Source organism: Pholis gunnellus (genome assembly GCF_910591455.1).
Source record: "Pholis gunnellus genome assembly, chromosome: 12".
In the NCBI taxonomy this organism is placed as follows: Eukaryota; Metazoa; Chordata; class Actinopteri; order Perciformes; family Pholidae; genus Pholis; species Pholis gunnellus.
In genome coordinates this window covers 3,491,215-3,519,197 of record NC_136539.1, presented here as the reverse complement: position 1 = coordinate 3,519,197, position 27,983 = coordinate 3,491,215, and the positions used below count along the sequence as shown (strand labels likewise).

The 27,983-nt window shown below is 42.4% G+C and overlaps 3 protein-coding genes across 3 annotated transcripts; 2 read left to right on the top strand and 1 right to left on the bottom strand.

Annotated features, from left to right (window-relative positions):
• Nucleotides 1-7: 7 nt before the first annotated feature.
• On the bottom strand, nucleotides 8-2,890 carry tyw5 (tRNA-yW synthesizing protein 5). Its single transcript, XM_079170440.1, has 8 exons — nucleotides 2,802-2,890; nucleotides 1,923-2,077; nucleotides 1,694-1,763; nucleotides 1,552-1,596; nucleotides 1,243-1,380; nucleotides 1,005-1,092; nucleotides 759-875; nucleotides 8-557 (listed from the first exon to the last, which is right to left on the bottom strand). Exons 1-8 carry the CDS (start codon nucleotides 2,880-2,882, stop codon nucleotides 283-285), a joined length of 969 nt encoding a protein of 322 aa, XP_079026566.1. The 5' UTR covers nucleotides 2,883-2,890; the 3' UTR covers nucleotides 8-282.
• Nucleotides 2,891-3,181: 291 nt separating this feature from the next.
• Nucleotides 3,182-5,700, top strand: maip1 (matrix AAA peptidase interacting protein 1; the record flags this gene model as incomplete). Its single annotated transcript, XM_079169878.1, has 5 exons — nucleotides 3,182-3,496; nucleotides 3,659-3,730; nucleotides 4,006-4,132; nucleotides 4,710-4,860; nucleotides 4,970-5,700. The coding sequence occupies 5 exons, from the start codon at nucleotides 3,182-3,184 to the stop codon at nucleotides 5,046-5,048; spliced, it is 744 nt and encodes a 247-aa protein (XP_079026004.1). The 3' UTR covers nucleotides 5,049-5,700.
• A 405-nt stretch (nucleotides 5,701-6,105) lies between these two features.
• Nucleotides 6,106-27,537, top strand: pgap1 (post-GPI attachment to proteins inositol deacylase 1). The gene is made up of 26 exons (XM_079170922.1): nucleotides 6,106-6,304; nucleotides 7,691-7,844; nucleotides 9,989-10,164; nucleotides 11,702-11,873; nucleotides 12,498-12,658; nucleotides 12,875-12,927; nucleotides 13,029-13,095; nucleotides 13,255-13,360; nucleotides 13,594-13,652; nucleotides 13,768-13,851; nucleotides 14,808-14,857; nucleotides 15,004-15,055; nucleotides 15,134-15,211; nucleotides 15,984-16,059; nucleotides 16,131-16,204; nucleotides 16,295-16,346; nucleotides 17,034-17,100; nucleotides 17,195-17,300; nucleotides 17,427-17,465; nucleotides 17,558-17,742; nucleotides 17,882-18,112; nucleotides 18,275-18,410; nucleotides 18,539-18,589; nucleotides 18,799-19,010; nucleotides 20,923-21,027; nucleotides 21,235-27,537. Exons 1-26 carry the CDS (start codon nucleotides 6,173-6,175, stop codon nucleotides 21,371-21,373), a joined length of 2,817 nt encoding a protein of 938 aa, XP_079027048.1. The 5' UTR covers nucleotides 6,106-6,172; the 3' UTR covers nucleotides 21,374-27,537.
• The last annotated feature ends 446 nt before the right edge of the window (nucleotides 27,538-27,983 follow it).

The window sequence follows — 27,983 nt, the reverse complement described above, 5'->3', positions numbered from 1 at the left end:
CAGGCGGCAACCGAGTGAAGACCATGAGGAAGTTTCTTAAAACGTTCATTCTCTCTACTAACCAGCAGGGGGCGACATCTCAGGTTGGAAGAAGTCTTGGTTGTATAGAAGTCTATGAGAAAATGACTCTACTTCTCTCTTGATTTATTACCTCAGTAAACATTGTAAACATGAGTTTATGGTCTCAATCTCTAGTTTAAAGTCTTCTTCAATACAGCATGATGTTCATTTAGTACATTATGGTCCATTTAGAGTCAAACAGACCATAAAGCAGAGTATGCTTTAGGACGGGCTTACTGTGCTCGACGGGCCGTCACAGTACGTCCGCTTCTGGATACGTTGGACCATTCGGCGCCCGTAAAAGTCCCGATAATCGTCCGGGAGCTCGTCCAGAGTGCATAGCGCCCTCTCCAGCGCCTGAAGGGCTCGGGTCGCGGCCGCGGGGTCTTTGTTACCATACGGGTCCTTCCGGTCATAGCTGTCGGCAGGTAGATGGCGCCAGAAGACATTTACGCCCACACCGAAGTGCAGGGCCAGGGTGTTGTGGAACCACAGGGCTGAGGAAAGCAGGGACACCCTGATTATTTCAACCAAGTTACTGAAGTGTGCGGTGTGTTTCCAATATTAAGCATCCACCGGGATTTGTGAGCAACAAGCATTTGGTGTGAGAGTTACATGAGAAGCATGACAGTATGATGTCGTATATCTAGTAGGTGGCATTGCAGGAGGACTCGCTTAATGTGGACAGCTTTACTTACCAGGGATAAAAAGTAGATCCCCGGGCTCCAGCACACACTCGTATCTCTTTGCCTTCACAAACTCAGGAAACTGATTCAGGTCCGGGGAGTCGATGTCCAGCACCTCCGATTTATCACCTGATGGGTTGAATTAAAATGAAAAGAGGCACTATAATATTATAAACCATAAAACACCCATTCCTAGTGGGGTTGATACAGTATATTTTGAGCAATCAAACAAACTGGCATCTTCGCACAGCCACTTGCCTGACAGGTAGAGGTGCAATGCATCCTGGGGGCTGTAGAGAGCCACTCTCTTCCTCCCCGTCACCTGAGCCAGCAGGTTGTCCATCACCTGAAGGAATGGACCACAAAGACCCGAAGAGGGAGAGCTTACTGAGGCTACCGACTTAGAAACTCAACATTATTTACTGGGAGAGGTAAATTAAAGTATTGAATTAGCACTTGTATGTATGTAAAGTATAACTAAATGCAGGGCGCTCACGTCGTAGTGCGTCCACAGCTGCAGACCACAGGAGCTGATGCGGAACACACTGGAGAAAAACTGATCGGGTTCAAAGAACTGTGGGATGTGAAAATCCTCCGCCAAGTCCGGGAACTGTTTGCTCAGATCAGCGGGTTCCTGAGAGAAAGACATTTATATTCCTGGTCAAGAGCTTTCGCCGAGTTGGACTGAAGACGGTTTTTGGTTGTTTTTTTGCCATATAAATACAATGTTAGTTGATGCACAATCTGAAAGGTACAAAACCTAACCTAGCTCTATCTTCACATATTTCATAAGTCTTCTTAATACCTTTCGAACGTTTTCTCCCAGTGATCGAAGGTAATAGCTCTCGTCCTAACATAAGATCAAGGAAAGAGTGGCATTAAAAGACACTCACAACATACTGTGAAAGTATATATATATACATACATATATATATTATGATCCTTACCTCACACAGGAAGAAGTCAGAGTGCTTTTTTTCAGATGCCCTTTTCACAAACTCATTGAATGGCAGAGTCCTGTAAATAAAGAGGTGTAGCTGAGAACTCTGCAGAGGAGTGTTGATCAGAGAGAGAGAGAGAGAGAGAGAGAGAGAGAGAGAGAGAGAGAGAGAGAGAGAGAGAGAGAGAGAGAGAGAGAGAGAGAGAGAGAGAGAGAGAGAGAGAGAGAGAGCTCACTTGTAAGAAAAGTTTTTGTGAAGGAAGTCCATCTGCGGCACAGTGGACACGTGGATCTTCACTTCCTTGTCTCCCCCTCTCTGTCCCAGATACTCCACCGTCCACTTCTCCAGGCATGGTCCGAGACACGTGCCTCTCAGGACGGCTGGTCTGCGCTGGGAACAAATCGGCGTACATTTAGCTGTAGATGCACATCTGTACACTCTGTCTGATGGCAAATAAATGTACTCCAGGATCCAATATCTTACATAACATTATATATAACTTAAAGGGCCACTCCAACAATTCTACACATCACAAGATCACTTTTCTTGTCGTGGGGAGTACTAGCGTGCAACTCCAAAAAACTGGAGTAGCTTTAAGACCCTGAACAAAGTGACAGCTAGTGGATTCTGCATGACAGTAAATATGGCTGCAGGTGGTTGTGTCTCTAAAATTAAACAGTTTTCCAGTGTTCAGTTCATGTACACATTGGAGAGCAGCGGGGGAGCATTACGGGGCAAATCTCTAACTTGAGATTGTCTTAAGGCTGCAGCTAATGATTATTGTCATTATGGATGAATCACTTTATCAATGTATCAAAAACACTTTAGTCTTTAAAATGTCACAGAGTGGTGAGAAATGCCCATCACAGTTCCCCAGAGCTAAGGTGCCATCTTCATCTCAGATTGGTAGTTTTATCTAACCATTGTCTTGTGTACCAGGATAAGCAAACCCTTTTTGGGGAGTTTTTGTCGTGCAACACTGACAATGTAAGCTGAACAAGAAAAAAGTCAAAGAAGCAGCAGCAGTCTGGTGATGTTGCAGCTGGAGAGTGTAGTTTAGACACATTTTCCTGCAGCCGTGAGGACCAACACTAGCCGCCCGGGTGTATCTTACCTCTGGATAAATATCTCGCAGAAACACGTCCTTATCTACTTCTGTAAATATCGGCACAGGTACTTTTTCCTGCAGCTCCATGTCACATGATTCGCTTTAGAAATGCACGCGCTGGTGAGAGTAAACAGCTCGTGAACTGAACGGGCGTCACATTGTTAGTGTTCCCCGTAGAAACGAAAAATGACTAATTAAAAGTCAGCTGTATAAAACAACAGTACGGTATGTTAGTTACAAAACAATGTCCAAGTTTAGTAGATACACAAATGAATAATATTCTCAGAATGTTATAGCATTACTGTCTGTATTTTTAATATTTGTTATTTGTTCCTCACCGGATGTTACAACCACAAGGACCAGGAAGCTTCCGAGGGGGAAGAAATATGGCGCTGCCCATGTTGAGAGGTTGTCACAGGTTTCCATCAACATTAAGGTTTACTCGTCTATGTTTAAATGAAAGTATAATCCTGCACCGGTCCGGTAAACGGCGGCTACCTTCTCCATCACCTGCCGCTGTGGTAGCAGCGGTCCGCCCGTACAGCTCCGACCGCGGCGGACAGAACCAGAACCAGAAGGTGGTGGTTGTCGGCATCCCGAATCCTTTTATCTGGTTTCGCACCCGAATATACTACTTTCTGATCCGGGCTTACTTTGATAGAGAGTTCAGCATTGAAGAGTTCACGGAGGGAGCGAAGCAGGTCTGTAAAAGCCTGAAAATAGATGGTGTTAACGTGTTGTGGGCTAGCGACAACTTCTCTGAACGCTATAGTATTCATTGAACGTGATTTATTATATTCATACCCTCAATTAATACCTCGTTAATTCTGTTGTTGCTGAGGACGTTCTGTTAACTCTTGCAGGCCTTCTCCCATGTCTCCAGACTGTTGTCTCAGTGCCAGTATGAAGCTTTGGAGGGGCTCGTGGCTAAAGACGTAAGTATGGGAAGCAAGCAAGTCCAAACTTATTATTCATTCTCTAACTTAAAAAAAAAAAAATCATATCAACATACCAATACATTGTAGATAGATATATTTCAGTTGATCATATTGGAAAATCTGCATTTTAACGTATTGCTACCAAACATAACATAGTGAAAATGTTTACATTTATCAAAGAACAGACTTTTTGGTATTTTAATATTCTTGTATATAACGGGTGTCATCTCTCTGCTCAAGTTGAGCTTTATCTAATTTCCATGTCTTTGCAGTTGATTGCAAAGCTGGAGGAAAAGTGCAACGCGCTGCCATCGAGCCACAAGAAAGCTCTGTCTGCAGACGCTGATGAGATCATGTACACGACACCTGGAGACGTGGGGATCTACTATGATGATGATGGTCAGCATGAAGTCTTTACCTCCCATGAAAAGACCAAAACCAATGAATTGATCCTACTGCCAAATACTGAAATAGTGTGAATCAGAGCCTGATATATATCGTCTTCATCTGTAATATAGAGCTCCATTGTTGTCCAAAACTATTAAATAAAACACCAATGAGCCACACTGTTGCACTGGGTGACATGTTCCGTCATTACCCGGAATACACACACTGTGGTTTATTCTGACTCAATCCCAAATGCACCCTCCTGCTGCTGTAAATATTCACCAGAGCACCATGGGGATTAATCCACAGCTGAAAATAGTCCCCAACAAAGGCACTATTTACTCCTGTTTGAAATAACCTATGTTAAATATTATATCGCCCAGATGTTTTGGTAAATTGCTGAAGCTTTTTTTTTCAGTAGGAACCAATGGCCCTTCCCAAAAATAAATAAAACAACTTTACTGGGGACAAAAATGAAGGAAACCTCATGAAGAGCAACAGACGAGGGATCCCTCCTGCAGGACGGAACGGACAGACATGCAATAGATGTGTGTTTTTTGTGCTATGCTAATTAGTTCTGTTTTTCCAGGGAGAAAGTTTGTCAGTATTCTGATGCGTTTCTGGTATCTGACAAGTGCACATCTTCCGAACGACACCATGGAGGGAACCCGTGTCTTCCAGGTGGCCATCGGTGGAGAGGGAGAAGCAGAAACGAAGAGGCTCCTAACTGCAAACTATGAGTAAGCATATCATTTCTGTCAGGAGTGTATTGACTCGGGCATATAGAATATAACTAAGCTCTGTGTGTATTACAGTATTAGTGCTGATCTTCTTTTTCTTTTCTGATAGATTCCAAAGGGAGTTCACTAAGGGAGTGCCTCCAGACTGGACCATTACGAGGATAGAGCACTCCAAGCTTTTGGATTAAGGTGGTTTTGATTTGTGGCAGTTGTGCCACTGGAAACGAATCAAAGACATGAAACCACCCTCAGTATTTGCTTTCATTAAATCGAGTAAAACAAAAGCAGCTCAAGATAAGAGGGAAAACGTGTCGCATCGCCTCACTGGAAGGTCAGAGGAAAGCACCAGCACAAACTTGGATTCACTCACTATTCACTGTAGAAAGGACACATGAGCCGACTCATCTATATCATAGAGGCTGCAGAGATCTGTGTGCAGTATAACAGTGTTATACCCCCAAACACTGATCAGAACTAGACTACAACAGGTTTGTGATTTCTTGAACTTCTTATTTTAACTATAATGTAACGTCACATGGGTGTGCCTTGCACCCCTTCTTGGAAACTCTCATCTTGCTTTTTAATTTTGTAAAGACCGACTATTATCTGGTACTTTATTTCCAAGTAAAGAACTATTATTGCTCTATGTAGGGCTGTGTGGTATAACGGTGTTACAATTCAATCTGAAAGATTTGTCTCCACACAAAAACATAATGTCTTTTTTTTTTTTTTACCCCACACAACCTGTTGCAGTAACCTGACTCTGAAGTACATGCTATATATGTACGGTATGTGTATACACGTCTTTGCAATGATTAAGGCAGCTCGATGCAGCTGCGGCAGACCCTTGATTGTTTTATTAAAGATTTGAGAAATGAAAAATGTGCACAGTTATTTTTTTAATTCCTAATTATTTTGTATCTATTCTAATAATTGAAATAAGTAAATGTATGCTAAAACATAGAAACATTAACGAAGAATACGTTAAGGGCATTTAAAAATGAAATGCAAAATCAATGAAATGAAAAATAGCATGAAAGAAAACCAGAGAAGAAAACACGTCAAGCTCCTAAAGTGTCACTCGCTATCTGCTCTCCTATTGGTGTATTTTCTCAAGTGCTCTCCTCCCATTGGCCAAAAACCGTGCCAATCACTACCGCTCGTGTACTATGTGGTTCCTGTTGTGCGGGTTGAGCCGGTGAGGATGACATCCCGTGTGGTGTCTTACCATTGCGAGGAGTCGCAGAATGAGAACGAACACATGGAGATTGAACACCTGTGATATCTAAAAACCCAGAGTCACAGTTGAACCATGAAACTCGCCACTGTGGCCTTTTACGGGTTTGCTCTGGGGCTTCTGGCGGTTGGCCTGCGAGAGTTGCTGACTGGCTTCGAGGAGAACAGATGCAGCATGACCTATATGTTTGAATACCCGGAGTACCGGGTGAGTAGCCGGGCTCATTATTCCTCTTAACGCCTCATAACATACGTCAACCACAAACTAGCTCGTTACGTTGTAGCGCGCTTTTGAGCATAAATGCTAAAAAATAAAAAAAAGCTCCAGCATCTTGCTAACGTTAAATGGCTCGTCCACTTCAACACCGCAAACAGAAAGTGTTTCAGGCTGAACAGATAATATCAGTCATCCCTGTCGAGCGTCTTTTAAGCTAACTAGTTATTTCCTGAATCCTGCTAACGTTAGCCGACAGCTGGTACCGGTGGGTGTAGGGTTTTGTTGTTGCCTCTCAGCGCATGTATTTCCTCAATGGCTTCTTCACACACCTGTCTGGTTGGAGGTGTGTGCGTTTGTTCAGTACTCGGTTAAGATTAGCCCAAATGATCTGCTAACATCAACTGCTGATCCTTGAGTCCCCTCAGCTGATGAGCAGGTTTCTTTAAAGACACGGACAGCTGAAGTTAACATTAGCTTACATTAGTCATGCAATGTCGGTCGCCCTCCTCTGCTTTATGCTCACTGATGTGTTCATCTGACCAGAAGTGGAGCACAGCTGGGGGCGATGCACAATATGGGCATCGACCTTACTTCACACAGGAGTCTGTGCTTTGTTTTGTTTTGTTAGGGTGAATATAAAGACCAGCACATATCTCTATCTTGGACATGGGCTCTTCAATCAGGGCTACCCCAATGCTAGCAGAGCCTGTGATGAAGACACAGGGCAGATGAGAAAATCCATAATTATTCAGTAAATATTCCTGGAGTCTGATGTTGCTGACATATCAGTGTGCCAAACCATGGTTTGAAATCAGTTATTGTGGTTATTGTAATATTGTCTGGTCTGCTTTTAATATGTCCATCATACTTTCACACGCCCCAAGTTGACGCCCAACACCTCAAAATACTCGTTTTGCAGTGATAGATACTGGATATAAGCAGTAAGCACTCACATCGAGAACAATATTTTTTTTGGCAATTTGGCTTTCAAAAATATTTAAATTATTTGTAAATAATCTAAATTGCTGCACATTCATTTTCTCCTATTCCACCACTAGATTAACAAACTACTCGTTTCAGCCATAACCAATATGGCCCAGCCCCAGATGTAGTCTTCACATGTACCGAACGATGTACTGTAAGAAAGTCCGGACACCTCTTGTACATATAAGGGGTCAAGTATACCATGAATGTAACTTCTCATTACATCCCACATGAAGCCAGAATTAAGCGCAGGTTTTCAGAATATTGCAGGTGAGGTGCACAGCGATGCCTTTACAAGTGTGACACACAGGTTTAATGAACTGTCTGAAGAATGATGTGACTGTGGGACTTCACCCCCTAACCCGGTGTCTGTGTTGGGTGTTTGCTTCACAGCGTGTGGCTCTGCCTCGCCGGGTGGCCAGACTGTACCCAGCGTACGGCCTCTACCTCTATGGGGAGGGTCTGTACGCCCAGGAGACCCGCTCGCTCAAACTCACCGGGGCCCCTGTGCTCTTCCTGCCTGGAAACGCAGGCAGCCACAAACAAGGTAAGTGCAAGCTGATAGTTTAGGGTTAAGCAACGGGAACAAACAAGGCAAGTGGTAATTGTGCGTTTCAGCTTTGGACAGCAACGGCACAAGAGGGTGGAGGTGGTTTTTTATTCAATAAGTGGATGTGCTGAGGTTGTTGGAGGACGTGAGCGTGGCTTCATGCTTTTTGTTGATTAGTCTCGACCTGACCTGATCTACCTGCACGCAGACTGTTTTTGTCCTGCACAGTTTTGCACACAAGCTTTCAGTTTTTTTAAGGCAGTGGATGTGAGAGCGTTACCATATCACAGGAATCAAGTTAGTTTTGTGTATGCTGTGCTGGACTTCACATTTACACATTTCTTTTTTTGTGATCCGCTTCTTGTGTCATTTTTAAGGACATGTACACCCAGAGCTAGATACTTAATTATTCCAATTGTACTTGTCAATTAAAGGATGAGGTTGGTGACAATATTACTATTAACCTATTAAAACCCAGGCGGCAACCTCGGGTTCTGAAAATTGAAGACCATGAGGAAGTTTCTTAAAGCTGCATTCTCTCTAGTGTCCATCAACGGGCGACTCCTCTGGTTGTATAGAAGTCTATGAGAAAATGAGTCTGACTACTTCTCTCTTGATTTATTACCTCAGTAAACATGAGTTTATGATCTCAATCTCTAGTTTCAAGTCTTCTTCAATACAGCATGATGTTCATTTAGTAAATGATTGTCCATTTAGAGTCAAACAGACCATAAAGCAGGGTATTATTTAGGGCGGGGCTACCTTGTGATTGACAGGTCGCTACCGCTGCCAGAGCCGTAAACATTATCTCTACGTCACTCCTCCACAGTCATAATATGGTCACTTCCGTTCACTGGTTGCAAAAATTCAAGATAGTGATGGCCAAAACACAGACCTTTGTTCTTCAAAACCTCAGTCCACAAACCAATCCACTTCTTCTATACAGTCTGTTAAAACCACATCAGTGAGCCACACTGTTGCACCGGGTGACATCATTACTGTGCATGTATCAAAAGCCTGATATATCTTCCTCCTCTGCGCCATTGAGCTCCATAGTATTAACTATTAAAAGCACATCAATGAGCCACACTGTAGTTTATTTTGAGTAAATCCCACATGCACCGTCCTGCTGCCATAAACACTCACTAAAGCACCAAATTTGTGTTAATCCTCTGCTGAAGGTAGCCCCTGTAGAAACACAATTGACTCCTCTTCATGTAACGTTTGTTAAAAACTACAGAGCTCAGCTGTTTCAGAAAATGACACAGCCTTTAAAAAACATCTTATTTGTGATCCATTATGACCTCAGTAGGAACATGTCTGCTTGGGTCTGAGTGCCACAGACATACAGTAACACACTGTATTCTATATTATAGTTGCAGTTCAAATGCATATGTAAATACTTGAGGAATCAAACCTGGACCCTTTTGTTTATATGGTCTGTACTCATACTCATAACTCAGTAAAGCTCTAAGTGATACAAATCCTGTGATACAAATCCCCCCCCCCGTTCTATCTATCAGTTGTGTGTAGGAGGAGAACACCCGCGCCTTTCTTCATGTGAATACAAACCCATCGTGCTGTTACACTGTGGTGTTTGTGATGCTGGTCCAAGCTTTTGGCTCACGTTAAAACTCCTCCATCCGGTGTATTTTTAACAGCTGGTGTTCGACAGGCTTCCTCAACTTCACAAGTTCCAACAGCTCCATGAGGTACCAGTGTCCAATCAGAGCAGGTTGTTTTAAGGCGCTTCCGTACAGGAAAATGGTGCCGACTCTGTAAATTGAATGAGCTTTTTTATTTTAGCATTAAGGAGAGAGTTTTCTTTTTAGGTCACCAACAGTCGCCCCGAGGATCCAAAGAAGCTCAAGACGTGATGACTCTAATCAATAATTCAATAGTTAAAAAAATGATTAGCATATAAGAGCTATATATAAATACATTTTTAAATACTAATAATATATAAATAATTAGTGCGGCATGCCAGTTGGCAGAGTAGCATCAATGCTGAGCATATGTGGTGGTGATTATAGTGGGCCCAGCTTTGACCCTCACATGTGTAAGATGTTGCTGAACATTGTGTGCTCGATGCTGTCTGTAGAAAACCCACGCCATCAAAATGTCTTCTTCTCTTCACCAAGCTCGCTCCCTGGGCTCGGTGGCCTTGAGGAAGGCCGAGAACATGGAGGGCGGTCTCCACTTCAACGTGTTCACCGTGGACTTCAACGAGGAGCTGGTGGCCCTCTACGGCGGCAGTCTGCTCAGGCAGACCCACTTCCTGCATGAGAGCATTAAGGCCATCCTGAGGCTCTACAAGGTCGGACAGGGTTCTAGATGACTCATGTATTGCTGGTGGAGTAATATTTCAGTGTGGGGGATACATATCGTATTTCATCAGCTGCTACATTTAAACTTTAACCTGTTAATCCCGAACGATGCCCAATTGGGAAAAACTCTGTAAATCCACTTTAATCCTTTCGCTACATATGCGCCCGGTCCCTCTCTTTCTTTTGAGAGTAAAATAGAGATAATGCATGCATTTATGCATAGATAGTCAGCGAATCATTTCGACGCTTGGTCTGTTGCGCAACTCTTTTGGAGCTGGCATGAACTCTCTGTACTCCAACCTCTATCAACTTGGCCTCCTTCACTTTATCAAAGCCAATTCTTTTTTTAAAAAGGACTGCTGACATGTTGTGCTATGGTTGTGGAGAGTTTTAGGCTTACTGCTGCATTATTTCAAAGACAGAAGTGCTTTTTTTCCCAGGCGAACCTGAACATTTTCAATTTGAGCTGTGTGTTATATTCATTCAGCATTTACCAGTAACATACACACTGATATGTACACGTATTAACAAACTATCACAAGTGTTAGTGTTATTATTCCATTGAAATTATTCAAATAGACCTTCTAGTTAGAAAGATAAGCCCCTTTAAGTATGGGTATGACATTTTTGAGCAGAGGCCTCAAAGTAGGCTTAGAGGTTAAAAGGTTAAGGCATATAATTAATCCCTCTGACTTGTACGTCTTGCTTTAGTAAAGAAGCTGACCTGGCAACAATGGCTAATTATAGCCAATGGTAACGAGTGCAATCAAAATGCACAGTCAGTAGAAAATATTCATACATTTATCAACCCGCATTCTTTTTATTTTGTACCTCTACTATCTGGTAATCATATAACCCTAAGTTTCTAACTAGAAAATTTTGACAGTGTGGCTTCTACTGCCCGAAGACGTCGCAATATATACACGCGCAGATGTTACCGGTAGTATCGTTGAGGTTCGATTGAGATATCGCTTCTCTCGGTTCTGCATTTTAGATTCATACTCTTGGATTGAATCTTGGATTTGTGGGGCTTTTATTTTGAAAGGGTGGGACTGGGTGGGTGAGAGGGGAAGAGGAGACAGAATCATAATGTTTGACACACATACACAGGTTATTAAAGTGTGTGTGTGTGTGTGTGTGTGTGTGTGTGTGTGTCACACACACACACGAGCCTGTCATTTAAAAACCTCTGTGTATGTGTGTCAAACATTATGTTTCTGTCTCCTCTTACCCACCCAGTCCCACAAATATATGCGTTAAATAAATGTATTATTAATGTGCCTGAAATAATGCAAAGCTGGTGTTTTGTTTTTAGAATGATCATATCCACAGTCCTGATGGATCATATGTTATCTTGTGCAACATATGAGCACAAATTATCATCACACATGAACTTTTTATTTTTTTAAATACATTTTTGCTCTGTGATGGATTATACACAGTGTGCTTTGGCACAGACCGTTTTACTGCCTTTGTGCTACAAAGCCACACTGAACTAATCCGTTTTCTATTTGTCCTGCTCTCCAGCACCTGAAGACTCCGCCTCAGAGTGTGGTGCTTGTTGGTCACTCCATGGGAGGAGTGGTGGCCCGGGCGCTCTTCACTTTGCCCCGCTTCAACACCAATCTGGTCAGCCTCATCATCACCCAGGCCTCCCCCCACCTGGCTCCGGTGCTGGCCCTGGATCCGTACCTGCTGGGTAAGGAGAACTCTCATGCTGCTGTCCCAAATGGGACATCGACACTTTGTGCTCCGAGATGTGTCCGAGACTTCTTTGTACTTTTCAAGCTCACAGCTGTAACGTGAACTTTGAATTCAGATGACTTAACTTAAAGTTATAATGGGTAACTCTTCTGCTTTAAAATGTCTAAAATCGACTAGACCTATGTTATGTATGTTGTTTAGTTTTGTACTTTCATGATCACTGATGTTCCCAACAAGCCAGACGCTCTGGTGACTTTTTATTTATTTTTAAGCCACATCTTTACGATACACGTTTAAGATCTTTGTGGTTTTTGACTATATATTTCAACCGGATGAAGGATCTTAAGTTATCAGAAAAACAAGCTGAGCTGAAGTTAGCGGCAGCTCGGATCGCAGCCCCTCCAGGATGTCCTGTGTGTGCTGAGCAGTGACAAAGAAACACAGATTTTCAACCTGAAAATGCTTTAGTCAGTGTTTCTATCGGGTTTAGTTAGTGAGTCCGTTTGTTTTGGAGAGGAGACCTCTGCAGATAATTTGACTGAATAAGCTGAGAAGAAGCTGACTGGAATAACTCCCATGATCCCTCGTCTTTTGTCTTCTGTCTCTGTGCTCTATGTAGATTTCTACTCTGCAGTGAGACAGAAGTGGGTGAACCAGGCGAAAAAGCTCAGGAACGTCACAGTTCTGTCTGTCGGGGGCGGTTACCGTGACTACCAGGTCCGCTCTGGCCTGACATCCCTGCCTTGTACCCCGGGAGACCCCAATAAGTTGTCCCTAGTGGTAAGCATTGTTTAGGGAATTTATTTAGTGGAACGTGTAGGAACTTTTCCAAGAACCCTGGAATGTTTTTAAGAAATGAGGAGCTTTACCTAAAAGCTCAAACAGTAGTTTTTTAGAGTTTGTAATTCCTGGAACTACTTGAAGCAAAAGAGCTCAGTGTTTGACCCTGCACTGCTCTTTGCTTTTTGTTTCAATGTCTTCTTGTTTTTTCTCAAGGCAACTGCTGTTCCCAGGACTTGGGTGTCCACTGACCATCTGTCCATCGTTTGGTAAAAGACATGACATGACATGGCAGACTGTGCATTTCTCGAGCTACATTTAAATATAATGCAGATTATTAATATGCAGTGTATACGTCTTTGTGTTCCAGGTGCAAAGAGCTGGTCCTCGCTACTGTCAGGGCATTCTTTGACCTCATCGATCCTGAAACCAGACAGGTCAGCACAACAAACACATTTTCAAATGAATGCGTCTTTGTGAAGAAAAATGGAGGGATGTGGTCATAGCAGACAGACCTGAAGTATTACATCTCAGATAAGGTTTGCGTCGCAAGCACATGCCATCTGTTTCTAAGCTAATCAGTGTGTTGTTATTAGTTCACAGTAAACCCAGAGAAGAAAATGGCTGTACTAAACCATCACTTCATCAGACACCCTGTCAGGATGCTGGAAGAAACTCAAGACACCTCCATCTCCATCTTAGGTTAGAGAGAAACACTTACCCAAGGAGAGGCTGGAATAAACAGAGACACTGTGCGAGTAGCTTTCATTGGGCTCCCTGTCCATGTGCTTTTAAAGCCATACCTCCACATTCATTGTACTGTATTATATTTGGAGTTTTCACTGACTCTTTAAAGCGAATGGATGCAGTTTTGATTGAGTGACACTATTAAGGAACCACTCATACCTGTGTCCTGTTCTTTTCCCCTTTCCCAGATTTTCCTGAAGCATGGAGTGAAGTGAACACACTGCGTCTGGATTACAGCACACCAAAGGTACCAGACTCTGTACCAACATATTAAATGGGTCATTTACATACTTAAGAAAACAAAGCCGTGATACAGACAGAAAACTATTTGCCACGTCTTCAGTGTTGCTCTCTGTCCACAGGAAGGACGGGTCAAGTACTTCCTGTTTGCCCTGTCGAGTCGCAGGAAAGCCTACAGCCATTTCTACTGCCGGAGCAACAACCTGGTGAGTTTTCAGCACCGTTGTGCAGATCGTCCATTTGGGTTTGAGCTAAAACCTACAAAGCTCCATGTCAATAGCCAAGTGTTAGACCACCGAATCGCCACCCATATCTTTGATTTGTTTAGTACAGAAGCCCAGAGATGGAAGTGAGATAAAAACTCTTTCTGGTGATCCATTTTCCATGTTTGTTTGTTTTTCTCCCATGTCCATGACTTAAAGGGACAGTTCACCTAAAAATCAAATATGCATCTCTTTCCTCTTACTTGGAGTGCTATTTGTCAATCTCCATTGTTTTGGTGTGAGCAGCCAAGTGTTGGAGATATCGGCCGTAGAGATGTCTGTCTCTTCTCCACAATAATGGGACTAGATGGCATTCTACTTGTGGTGCTCAAAGTCACAAAATAATCCATAAAAATCCTCGACAGCAATACGTCTCTCCACAAATCATGACCTGGCTGCTGAAGAAAATCCACAGACTATGTTGTGGGCAGTTTCATGTAGGAACTATGGTTGAAAGAAAATAGTTCCTGTTTTAGATTTTGGGGTGAACTGTCCATTTAAGAACAGGTGAAGAACGGTTCTTTAAATTAGTTTTTCATCTGCCTCCTGTTTTCTCAGATGAAAAAAAGTAACATAGATAGATGATGCTGGAAAAAACGTTTTCCCCCCAAAAATGAAGATGACTCTGGTAAAGTGCATTTCCGCCTGCTCTTAAGTCATTAACGCATGAGAGTAAACTATTTAGATCACAATCAGAAAATGCATCACCAGAATTTTGGGGCTTTCGTGGTTCAGTGATTCATAGAGATGAATGTACTGTATATGAACGATTGAAGTAAAATGAAACACCATTTTGTTGTTTGCAATTTAAGTACAAAAGCCACATATTCAGTAAAGCATAAACCAAAGTAATCTATACTTTTGTCAAAGCTCAATTCTGATTTGTTGATGTTCGACAGGAGATGACTGGCTGGGTGTACGGCTGCGTGCACAAGAACGGCTCTTCGTGGTAAGAATATGATAACGGTGTATCCTCTATCCACATCTTAGTTTTTCTCACAGTCCCGAATATGCTGTATGTCTTTTGTTGTTGTATTACAGTAGATGATGAATGTATTTCTATTACTCTTCATTTGTGCTCTTTGAATTCTCCAGTGTGCAGGCGGTGGATCTGTCCATGGGAACTGAGCTACTGCCCCCCTACAAGGTGATCCTCCTCTGAGACATCCTGCAGTCCAGTCTGAGCTGCTGTTAGTTGCTCATAACTGTCTGTGATCCTCCTCAGATCCTGATTCTGAGTCTCAGTGACTTGTCTTCAGTTACTCACCTGGTTGTTTCGGCCTCCAACCTCAACGGCAAGCAGGTACATTGAAAACTACTCTGTTCTCTCTGAAGATGGGATGCTTCTCTCTCTGTTCTTTGTCGGCCTATCTTGCTGGACTGCTGGAAGAGAAGACACAGTAACAGGACATACGAGTCAACTGCCTTGCTAGTGGCTCTGTGAGGGTGTACCTCTGCACAGCTGGGCTTTGAGCTAAATGCTAACGACAGCATGCTAACACACACAGTTGGTGACATGTTTCCATCACACACAAGTGGTTGGTCCACCAGAGAGAGTAGGCGGAGCTAATGCAGGAGACTCGCTCCTCAACTTACTTGAGTGAAGTTTTTTCTGCTCTCTGCTAGCCCTGCATGTTGACGTTAAATATTGCTGAACAAACAAAAAAGAGCGATGATTACAGACGATGAATCTTCCTGAGATCCTAAAACACATGTGCAATTACCGTTTATCACCATAGAACAACACACATCTTTGAGATTGTAACTTTAAGCATGTTGGCATGCTAACATCTTTTTGATTTGTACAGCACAGCTGAGGTTGATTGGAATTAGTTTTCCATGTTGTTGGTCTTAAACTAAAGTAATCCCCTGTTTTGACCAGATGATGGCACAAGAGGAAACCATGAATCCAAGTACAAAACTAAAGCCACCAGAGGAATCAGAATGTAGTGTTGAAAGTTGAAAGAGTTTCTCGTGGAGTATAAAAGCCTGAGACGACCCAGCAGAAGTGGCTCAAAAAACAGACGAGGAAAACCCTGACCTTGAATTATCACTAATTTTTGTTTTGTCCACAGTTCACAGTGGAATGCGAGTGGCAGAGACAAGAATCTCACACTCTGTCTGTCCCAGTGCCACATGTTCTGTCCTCCGGTGAGTAGTGTTACTGTTGATGTGGATTCTGTTAAAGACACGTTCCTTTTCAGTGACCGTTCCTTTTCCAGGTTTGACTGTCAGCGATGTTTCGGTCAACTCCTCTGGACTTCTTCACACCATCAAGCTGCAACACTTTGACCAGGTAGCTTTCATTTTTTCATTAGGCACTGGCTCGACTCAGTATCTCTGTCCCTACTGTGTAGCTAAACTGTGAACACGTCTGTGTCTTCAGGTCTATCAGGCTTTCAGAATTAGTGTTGCAAGCCAGTGTAAAGTAAATAAAGGTAAGATTGTCATGTGATACATAAGCAGGCTACGGAAGCCCTCAAAGGCAAGTGAGAAAAACAAATTCTGGTGTTCTGTTTTCTACGTCTGCTCTAAATAGTTTTCTGTCCTGTGCTTATAAACAAGGACAAACGCCGTTTTGCAGGACTTTGACCTGTTTTCACAGATAAAAACAAAGGTTTTGAAATGTGAAAAACAAATTGGAAATGGAAAATGTTGTTTGTTGCAATACTCATTTTGACACCACTACCCTATGTTCTAAATAGCACCAAAAGCATTATTTATTTCTACCAGGTGAGTTTACATTTCCATATATATCTTAGTGTGTTAGAAAGACTCACCTGTTGGAAAACATGAATGCTTTTAGTGCTATTTAGAGCATGGGGTAGTGGTGCTCAATCAGCCTCTTGTGGTTGAGATGAGTATGACAACAGACACAAAATATTACCTGAAGAAGAAAATGTTGTTTCACCTGCCAAAACGTTTTTTTTTTCAACCTGTTTTCACAGATGAAATAAAATACTTAGAAAACTCAGAAAGATGATCCTGGCAAACCTTTGTTTCCCCTGTGACAAGTCCTAGACACAGGAGAGAAAACTATTGAGATCAGAGATGTTTTGGCTTCCACAGAAGACACATGTGCACATGTTGAAATGTAACAATGACCGTCGCATGTCTGTCTGCAGAAAGACTGTCCAACGTGTACAGAATACATGTGCCGTGGTTTCGAGAGGACTCTTTAACCACAGCCAGGTCAGTTATGTCACTGTCTGTTCTTTCTTGTTCTGGCAGCGTTACGTGTCATATTCACGCTTTCTGTCTTGACTTGATGTGATCTGTCTGCCAGTGTGCCGTCAGTGACTGAGATCTCAGGGATGCTCCACACAAGTCGTCCAGACAACGCCTCAGGTGTCCTCCTTCAGCTCCACACTGCCCCCAACTGCCAATATAAGGTACTGCTCCTCAGAGCCACAACCTGTTGACAATTCATCATGACAAACATGGTTTTTATCATCAAAAAGGAGTTTAAAGTATGACGTAAATTAAAATATGCGTTTACCTTGTGACTCTAACCTCAGGTGTCAGTGAGGACTTCATTACCCAGGGTGCTGGGACAGGTACACATTTCTTGGCTTTTTTTTTGTTTTTGCTTAAATGAAAACAGTCCTACGTGTATTGTTCTTCTGATCTGCTCTCTCTTATTGGACAGATACTGAGGTTCTGTGGTCCCATGGTGCCGGTGTACACAGCTGTGACCCTGCTCCAGGCCTGTGGCGGGCAGCTGTCCACCATCCTGAAGTCGAGGCGAGCTGCAGACATGAGCCAGGTGGTGGCCAAGGGCCTGCAGCCTCATAAAGTCAATCTGCCCGTGTATATTCTGCACATCTTACTTGGGTAGGCTTTGTAAGATTGATGTTGAAGTTAATGAGAGCAATCAATCTGGACCTTTAGACAAAAAGAACACAATATCAAATGTTTTATTAAGATACCTGAATATTCTCAAATACATTTGACTCTTCCTTCCTCCCCTCAGATGCAGCTGGTTTCAAGAGGTCTGGACATTTCTTTACCTCCCTGCTATGGATGCCCTCCCCCTAACCCACCCTGATGGTGGACCTCCTGAGGGTGTGGCATCAGTTGAAGAATGGCCCCTCCTGCTGTCCCCTCTACTGTACATCTTGGGGGCAGCCGTGGCGTACTGGGGCAGTACCCTGCTCCGTCTCATCATGCGACTGATCTCGCTAATAATAGCTCCACTCCACAGGTAGGGGTGGACATTTAAACATGGAGGTATGGGATTTGAATCTTTAACAGGGTTGTCTTCAGGCTGAATATAAATATAAATATATATCTATATCTATCAACACATCCATTCTTAAGTGTCTCATACAATATGTTTTAACTGTAAACCTCCTTTTCTATGCAGACCATCTGTCTCTAGAGACTGTGGCACCCTGCGACTCTGGACCCAGCTCCTCGTCGCTCTGAGTCTGACTGTTATGGGAGGGGTGTTCTGTGGGGCGCTGGCGATCTTTGCTGCCTTTCTGCTCCACCTTTACAGGGTGAGTCTTAGCACATGGACATACAGATGAAGCCCTCCCCAGTCTTTAACGGAGGAGCATCAAAAATCAAACCAGAGAGACTGTTTATCCCCCTCTCGACATACATCCATCTTTATTTTTATTTTCAGTTACTGAGGCTCCAGATGACAGAAAGATCCTTGAGTCACATGTTGAATCTGGTAAGATGTCCACGTTGAACTGTATTGCTCCAATCTCATCAGCCAGCAACAGGGGGTCAGTTTGATGGTATTGGGGATGTTTGTGATTTGAATGCAGAACCAGGGTTTCAGAATCTGTTACAATATTACAATTTGATTCTTTTCAAATTTCTTTTCAAGTTTTTTTTTTTTTTTTTACAGTAAATCAAGTTTTTCCGCCATCTTTCCAGGCTCCCCGGAAGCACAGAGAAGCTGAGAATGGCACAGTCGATGCAGAATCCCTGAGCAAGTCTAAAGAATGCAATGGCGCCCCCTTGCTGTCTGAGTGCGCTCTGCAGGAGGTGAGGGACGACTTGCAGCTCCACCTCTGCCTATCGGCCCTCTTCACGCTACCCGTCATGCTCATTGCACCGTCACTCCTTCACTGGAGCCGCAACCTGAGGTACAGTATGAAAATGGAAGGAGAGCACGAGGGTGTCATTGAGCAAGACACCCACGGCTGTGTTTATTAGGAAGTGTGTTGCATCTGTGCCTCACTCTGGACATTTTTGGCTTTTGATTTTAATTTAAAATGATTTTTATCATTTTGGCTGTGTTAATACATATGGCATATATTATGGAAGGGTGTGAACCTCCAATCCTATAATTAGTCTTTAATTCAATTTTGGTTTTAGTTTATACTCTCTGTCGTGAGCGCCAGAAAATGACGTAATCCCAGCCGACGCTTGGTCATGCACCTCTGACATTTTGTAACTCACTGTCACAAACGGTTCACTGATAAAAGCACTGTTTACATGTCTGGGGATTATACAACGAAGGCCTTTCATTTTTAAATGCTTTAGAAACCGGAGGTGTTAAAAGTCTTCATTTGAGTAAGTTTTCTTTTTTTGCAGCCAAATCAAATTGTTTACAGGATGTTAAACCTTTGTTTCTTTCTAATGCATGTGACAATTGAGTCGTTTCTTTACTGGGCTTGTACAAAGGAAATACAGTTCATGAATATGAGATGAGTTACAATCCTTCCTCGGCATTGTGGAGGTTGATTTATGGCTTTTGCCCAGTTACACCCATTGTGTGTATATAAGAAACGGACGTAGTCGTCGTGACATCACCCATTGGTTCGTGGACTGCCATTTTGAAGCTGCAAGTTTGGCGTTTTGGCGTCGCCATATTTTTTTTCTTTTTGTTTTGCAACCAATGAACGGAAGTGACCTTATTTGGATGGCGGAGGAGTGACATAGAGATGCCAATCACAAGGTAGCTCCGCCCTAAAGCGTACTCTGCTTTATGGTCTATTTGACTCTAAATAAACCATCATTTACTAAATGAACATCATGCTGTATTGAAGAAGTCTTGAAACTAGAGATTGAGACCATAAACTCATGTTTACTTCTCTTTTGATTTATTCCCTCAGTAAACATTGTAGTCATTTTCTCATAGACTTCCATGCAATCAGCCTCCGTACATGTTCAGAGCTCGTGCACCATCCGTGGAGGCTCGCGCTACGATGACAAGCACGAGTTCAAACAAAGCTTTAAGGACAAACATGTCCCCATTAAAACCACAATCATCATCCTACCATTAATTATACAGAAAATAATGAATTATTTTGCATTATGTAACAAACTGGCATTTAATGGGTCAAGATTGTTAAAATGAATGCATATTTGGTAGTTATGATCAGGACTGAAGTTGGTTAAAAGCTTTAACTCATTGAGAGTTGAAAATAATATTAATATATAACTTCATGGCAGTTTTTTTGACATGGACATTTTTGTCCTCTGTGGGCATCAGAGCAATGTTTTGAAGTGGTTAGAATCCACGGCTCTGAAAACTGGGTAGCCTAATTGTGCTTTGTATTGACAAATCCATGGCGCTGTCCCTGGTGCTGATGTCGCAGACGGATTTGTAATTGACCCTTTGCTAAGTCCAGCCCCTCTAACGCAGACTGGCCAATCATAGCGTAGCATCAGCCAGCTCCGACCAGGGCCTGACACTCTGGCTCTGCTCCACAGACTCTCATGCAATAGTTTCAGATTTTCTTTCAGCTCGTCATAGTTAAACGTGATAGTGATACTGTTGCTCAGAGAGCTTGGAAGGAGATGAACGTTTCTATGTAAAAACCTGTGGATCTAACATTAGTAGAGTACGTTGGCACATCATTTACTAATGTTAGCACTTCAATGCTATGCTAGCTACTGAAAGTATTCTGAATGTCTACATGTGCTGTTTTTGCTTTTTAATGATCGTAACAGAAACCGGAGACCTTCCCGGCTTTACAGTGTTATTACTATTTGTCCTGTAACGTTTTATGGAAAATGTATGCTGTTATACATCATTGTGACCCTCTGCAGGTATTCCACCCAGCTGGATCCTGACCCTTGTTGGCCATGCAGCGTGCCTCTCATCATTGTGTACATCCTGCTTATTAACTGCAACACTGTAATACTCGGCAACAGGTAAGAGCACTTTGACACACACACACACACACACACACACACACACACACACACACACACACACACACACACACACACACACACACACACACACACACACACACACACACACACACACACACACGGTCCCTATTCCATTTGTTATCCTGTCAGAGTTGAGGGGAGTTGTGCTGCAGCACCACCCTAACCCTAACCCGTCTCTTTCAGTAAACTCCTGCCTCTGACGTCCTGCCTCCCCCTCCCCTTGTCCATCGCCATGGTGACCTTCTCTCCACTCCACCTCTACAGAGTCACCTACTTCCTGTTGGCGGCACTCGTCCCTCTGGCCCTGTGTTGCCTGCTCTGACGGTACCCGTCCCGTTTCAGTCCACATCCCTACCATAACAAGCCTTTCTCTAAATTGCAGCCCGACTCGCTGAAGCTGCTCGAGACCGTTTTGTTCCAGGAAGACGCGCTCTATCTCGCTGCCGTGGAGCAGAGCCATAGACATACATAGCTTGGGGAACTGTGCGCTCGATGTTGGCACTAAAAGCTCCTTGGCAATTACACTATGTTTTTCGAATGAGAGGATGTAATGGCCTTGGACCATTTGGTGTGAATATGGCTCTGAAGGATTGACCTGAAACCAAGTTTGCCTTACTCTGTATATCTATAGCTCTGCCTTCAAGGAGCAACAACTCCACAACCAGTGAAGCTACTGATACTAGAGATTCTTAACAGGGTGTCACTGTTAAAATGTGCTCTTTTTCTTCTTCTCGTTTCCAGCGTCTACAGTGGCGTTGTTCACTGCGGTCACTGCGCTGTAAACTCCTTCACTGCCTACTGCTTAGAGATGACTTCTAGCTGTGTGTTAGGGTTAGGGTTACCTTTGACTGCCGAAGCACTGACACAAAACCAGTGGCAGTGTTGCACATTCGCTCCACAAGAAAAATCCAAAGTTATCATGTTTACATTTTCTCCCATATTCACCTTTTTGATACAGATCAATGACCATGGCAGCGAATTAAAGGTTTGCACCGGAGAAGGCTGTAGTGCATGTGAAGGATCTAATCTGTAACGCATTGTTCAGAAGAAGAAAGTTATCATCTACTCCACGTTCTCTAAAATACAGTGGTGTAGCCAAACACATTTGGAAAGGGGCGGCCAGGCTGCAAGCTGTATTCACTTTGGGGTGGCACATAAATCTGTGTCTTGTTTATTTTAGTATTTTTTTCTACGTGGCGCTTCGCCTTCATGTAGGGCTGCACCGAATAGTTGGAAGCTTCACACATACCGTTCACATTTGAATCTAAGTCAACATTCAAATGCTTTTTGCACGACTATCGATTCTGTTTAAACCCGGTATGTCTGCACAGTTGTAAAGATTAGGCTCTGCTAATACTATTTTATATATATGCTATTTGTATAATTAGATGCCAGTGGTGGCTGCGTGTGATTGTTTCTGACTCGTGCCATCCAAACATTTCCAATAACTCAGAGCGTTGTAAAGTTTATTGAAAAAATATAGATGTCATCATTTCCAAATTTCACCACATAAATCTTCTGCTTCAGTCCATATTTGTTGGTGTTTAGCCTTTCAAGAACATTTTCGCTGCCGTCAGAAAAAGGTTTGCTCTCTTTCTGCACAGTGTTATTGGGGCGGCCTAGCAGCAATCTAACAGCACCATAAATTACATTTATACCACCACAATAACTTTATAATAAAAATACTTTTCTTCTCTTTTTTTAAGGTGATGATGTCATAAAATATGAGGACAAGCAATTGAAGCTTTATTCTAAAACGTTTGAATGTAACAAAAAGAAAAAGTTGGGTACAGCCCTACCTTCGGGTCACTCGTTCGTTCCCTCACTAAGACAACAGCGACTGTTAAATGAGCAGCAGGCTAAGGACGTGACTAAAGTAAGCGCCTAATCGTCTTCTGGTCAGAAATAATAGTGATTTATTTTCACGCTTGTAAGAAATGAGCCAAGAACTGAAAGGTAGAGAGCAAATAAGGATTTTAGATCGTTCAGGATGCCGTGCATTTTCACAGCACTGCCTCTATCATTACAATTCCACAGTAGAGCTACTGTTCAGTTTAAAGCTACCGTCAATTAAACTTCCTGCACAGAGGTTTCAAATTAAAAGCTTCCCAGTGAGTGATAGGGCAGAATTCCTCTTTTTTCCTAGTAGGCTTTTAATGTGAAATATCAGCACAGGAAGCGTTTAATTTCACCAGCTGTAGCTTTAAAAAGTAACTTGGTACTACTGATGGAATGAATGCTGTTGAAATGTACATTATGCTGAACATACCATGTGCAGGAATGGTTCAGCACCCCTAAAATGTATGGGATGGCTCTCTGCTCCCATGTACATATGTGACACACACACACACACACACACACACACACACACACACACACACACACACACACACACACACACACACACACACACACACACACACACACACACACACACACACACACCTTTCGCCAGCTGTTGACTTGCCAAAAATACATGAGCACCTCTGTTCGGTTCTGAGCTAACGGAAACATTTTAAACCCTGTGAACAAGCTCCGTTGTGTCCTTTCACACACTCTGGAGTGAGGTCTGAGAGTCATATTCATATGACTTCACATATTCATATTCAGCTCCTCTTGTGTGACAGCTCCGCCTTGTTCCCGGCTATTCATTTTTTGTGTGGCACCCCACCTGATGGCTGCGAGACCTTAGATTTAAACTGCTCTAGGTGATGTATGTGTTCATTACACGTACATATCTATAAAAACCTATTTACCCTTTGAGATTTATTATATGGTTTATTGTGTACAGCATTGAATTAGAGTAAATGTAATGAAGCTGATCAACCGGAACAGACCAAAGTAAAAACAAACTGCAGTTCATTCTGAATTGACAAAATATTTGATTGCAACAGTATTAACACCCGTCAAGTTAATAGCAGAGGACCTGTGGAAGCAGTCTGAGTGGGTTTACACTAGTGTCCTCGTGTTCATGTAACAATCGGGTTGTTAGATTATATATTTGTATATTTTACATATCCAGGTTTACAAAATCTGAACAACATGAAAAGTTGGATTTGTTTTTACTGAAACAGAGTATTTTTCTGTTCAGTTTAAAAATATCACAATTAACTGAATACTTAATGGGCCCCCGCCGCAGTGCTGGATCCAGCGACCCCCCCATGACTGGTGCTGAATTGGCGGTACTGCACAGGTGTTGACTGGTTAAAAGCCATCACGCCAAAGGTTAATGAGGTGATTGGGAGATAAATATGCTAAACAGACAGATTAGCATCAGGGGATGGGACAGCTCATGAATATTCATTGGGTTCTATGTTATGGACACAGTCGCATGACAAAGTGAGTCCCTGAGGGTTCCTAATGACTACAATCATAGTGTGCTCACTGGTGATTTGATACAATGCAGCAGAAGCTATACGTTGCTCTTGGTGAAGCGTCGGGCTAGCAAGGTTCAAAAAGCAGATTACTTACTTTCCCTAAGCCTGGGATTTATGTTCAGTGGAGGATTATGGGATGTCTGTTTAGTACTGCAGCAGATCCACAGTATGATTGGAGTTTCAAACAGCAACTTCAAGCTTTGAACGGAAACTGTTTTAACTGCCGCAGTATCGGTTAGTAAGTGTCTTGTAGTTCATGGTTACTGGTTATTGAGGCACTGATCCTAATGGCAGGTGTACAGGTGAAGATGTCGGACCAAGGATACCACCACCGTATGTCTTACTTTTTCTTTTCTTTTGCTTTAAATAGCTTTTCATCAAAGACGGATCACAGAACTACTGGTCTGGGTGTCTTTTTGCAAGTCTTGAAATTACAGCAAACCTTTTACAACAATAAAGCAAAACATCTTTTTTGAATGTTTTTTTTTCTTTCTTAATATGTAAGTGCAGAGTTCTCGTGGTTCCAGATTATAACCGAGGCTGGAGTTGTTCCATATTTTTCTTGTTGTCAACAAAAGCCACCAGTGTGGTATTTCATCTCAATACTCAGCCCCGAGCCCATTGCTTCCTACTGATGACGTTGCAAAAAACAAAACAAAAAAACGCTCAGTAAAGTCCTAAAACAGCTGGGCGCTGTAGTTTTTAGTAAACGTTACTCAAACAGGAGTAAATAGTGAAATTGTTGGACTATTTCCAGCTGTGGATTAATACACAAAGATATATGAGGCTTTAGATGCATAGGAAATACGTTTTAGTAGAATCAGTTGTTGGTTTTGGTCTTCTAATGGGAATTGTTGACAGAAAGAGAAATGTAGAAAATCCCCAGACTTCTCCTTTTCAATATCTTGAAGCTTTTGGATTTCTGTTGCCACAACTGCTTCATAGCATCATCGTGGTTGCTGTGATGAACTGTTTCCTGTGAGGTGGCGTGTGTTCTTCTGGCATGTAGGCCTCGCCTTACTATTGATGTTCTGGCAGCCAATGACTTTTACAAGCCGGTTAACTGTTGCACTCACTCTGAAGCTTTCCTATCTTACCTTTTACGTTTTTCACAAAACATGTGATTCAGAAAGATTACAAATATAAAAAAAATATGTGACACGCAACAAACGACTTGCAGTATGTCTGTGACATGACGGGCGAATGATCGATCTACCACAGCTGGACCAGAGTTTGATTTTTGTACTTATTGCCTCTCTGTGTTGAAAATGGTGTCGTATTGCTTTGCCTCCTCCTGGTCCTCGTGCTGCTGCCAACGCCCCCTCATGTCAGTGCAGCAGCTGCTGTGCCGTTCTGCTTCCTCCTGTGTGCAGCAGTGCGTCTGCTTCATACCCGCCCGTCAGTTAGAAAACACCCGGTCCTGCTAAGTGATAAAGGCCCACGATGAATGTTAAGTGTACTCCTCTGGTTCTGTGTGAATGCGTCTACTCACAGAAACATTTCAGCAACGTTGTGGTATGATTTCACTTTCTTAAAATCCTGAAGATAAGTTCATTAGGGACCAATCGCTCTCGCCCCTCCAGCAAGCACACAATCATGTACGTCAGCGTGCTCTGCAAAGGCACAGCTGCTGTTCCCCAATGTGAATGTACCCGCACCGAATGTCTCCACGGGCGTGAGAGTTTAATACAAGTACTAGTGGTGTAAGTGATCCGCTTTGTTGTGCACTCGTCCGTTTGGTGCCGTCTTTTAGTGCTTTGAGATGCACATCGTCTGCCTCGTTGTGAATTGGTGGCATACACTTCTTTGTAGAAGGAATTAGTAAAGATGAGAGCTGTGTTTTTTATATGAATATAAATGTGACTTTTATCGGTGTTCACTGTGATCATGTCCTAGTTCCAGATTTACACAGGAGGGGTTTTCTTTCCAAACTGGAAAAGTCATCCCTTCGGGGGAAAACAAAAAACAAATGTGACATTTCCTCAGAGAAACCTATGTTTTCTAATATTAGCCGTTTTAAAATGAGATTACATTTTGTGTTTTTGTCTCACATTTTAGAGTAGTGCAGAAAATCAGCTCCTTGAATACTTCCAGAATCAGGTTAAAACTTTAAAAGTTGGAATAAATTAATACCAGGAATCATTTCATGAGCACTCAATTTGAAATACTGCCATTTCTATAACCGGTAAAACAAACGGCGATCCTGTTGCTCTCTTATTGGAATGCAGCTGTGAGAAACGTGTCCACATATAGTCTGTTCATTTGTGTTCCACAGTTTGAACTCAGACAAAGGGATCTTTTTATTTTAATTATCTGTAATAACAATGTGTCTGGGTGTACAAAAAGATGAAGTTGTTGGAAATGAAGTAAAGCATATTGTCCGATAACTTTCCTGTCTTGATAGTACAGTAGGTGGTACCGCAGACCATGTTTTAATATCTAATTATTATTATCAATCAAATGTACATTCTGCAGCATATAGTTTAAACATCAAATATCCTTCAGACAGATGTCAGACCACAGTATGACATGACCTATGACATGCTAACCAACACTGAACTCTATGAAACTATAAAATCCATTAACAAACCTGGGCGTTGTTACATTGGTTGTTTGTATTCACTATTATTTTCTCTTTTCTTTAAGTAATAAAGAATGCCATTGACCTTTTTTTCCCACCGTCTATGTGGTGATATGGAAGTAAAAATGATTTCAAATGTTACTACTGTTTTTAAGTGCTTTAAAGTCTGGTAACCCTATCACTTTCTTTATTCTGCCTAGAGTGACTTTAAAACCTGTAACCTCCTGCTGGCTGGTCCTTGTGCAGAAATAACTAGTCCTCCGACCTTTGCTAATATACTGTAACAGGCCGTCAGGTGAAAGAAGAGAAAATGTACCATACCTGAGGGGTTGTTTTCTTTTATTTGTATTTTCTTGAGAGGCTCTGGTGTGGAAGAGTATTTTCTCCTCAGGTTTAAGCATTATTGTATCAAAATTGATTGCTTTGATGTTTTTTATATTTCTCACATTTTTATCTGATGTCATTCTAAATGGGCAAACGGTGCAATTTTTGGCACTATTGTTGTTGCAATAAAACCAAGAAAAATAACAGTTTATTGTTATTATTATAGAAATGTTATGGGTACGAGTAGGAAATGAATATGCTTTAAGGGCCTGGCACACACAAACAGATGTTTTCTCTTATTCTGGCTGATTATAACTCTGCTCTGGTTGAAGGTAGGTGGAGCTGTAAAATCATCAAATGACATGAGTTGTTAAGAATAATAAAGGTGTAAGTTATCACGCCTGAACAGGTCCAACATGAGAGTGAAGGAGATGTTGATCAAACACTGGAAGGCCACAAACCTAGTCTAAATATGGGTAGCATATAGAAACACCTGTGGGAATATATCGTAGTAACAGATAAGAAATTCTCACCGCTACACAGAGTAGCCTTCTCATTCTGGAACAGTGATACGTCTAAAAATACTGTCAGAAGTGTGATAAGGACCTCCAGGGGAGACTGCGACCTGAACGCAGCGCCTCAGACCATCC

Excerpts from the sequence above, each read along its gene's own strand:
- tyw5 (XM_079170440.1), bottom strand. The coding sequence starts at position 2,882 with ATGGAGCTGCAGGAAAAAGTACCTGTGCCGATATTTACAGAAGTAGAT. Across the intron at positions 1,597-1,693 it reads CTGACTTCTTCCTGTGTGAG|GACGAGAGCTATTACCTTCG; the intron begins GTAAGGATCATA and ends ATCTTATGTTAG. Across the intron at positions 876-1,004 it reads ATTGCACCTCTACCTGTCAG|GTGATAAATCGGAGGTGCTG; the intron begins GCAAGTGGCTGT and ends TCAACCCATCAG.
- pgap1 (XM_079170922.1), top strand. The coding sequence starts at position 6,173 with ATGAAACTCGCCACTGTGGCCTTTTACGGGTTTGCTCTGGGGCTTCTG. Across the intron at positions 13,096-13,254 it reads TCGATCCTGAAACCAGACAG|TTCACAGTAAACCCAGAGAA; the intron begins GTCAGCACAACA and ends TGTTGTTATTAG. Across the intron at positions 17,743-17,881 it reads ATTCTGCACATCTTACTTGG|ATGCAGCTGGTTTCAAGAGG; the intron begins GTAGGCTTTGTA and ends TCCTCCCCTCAG.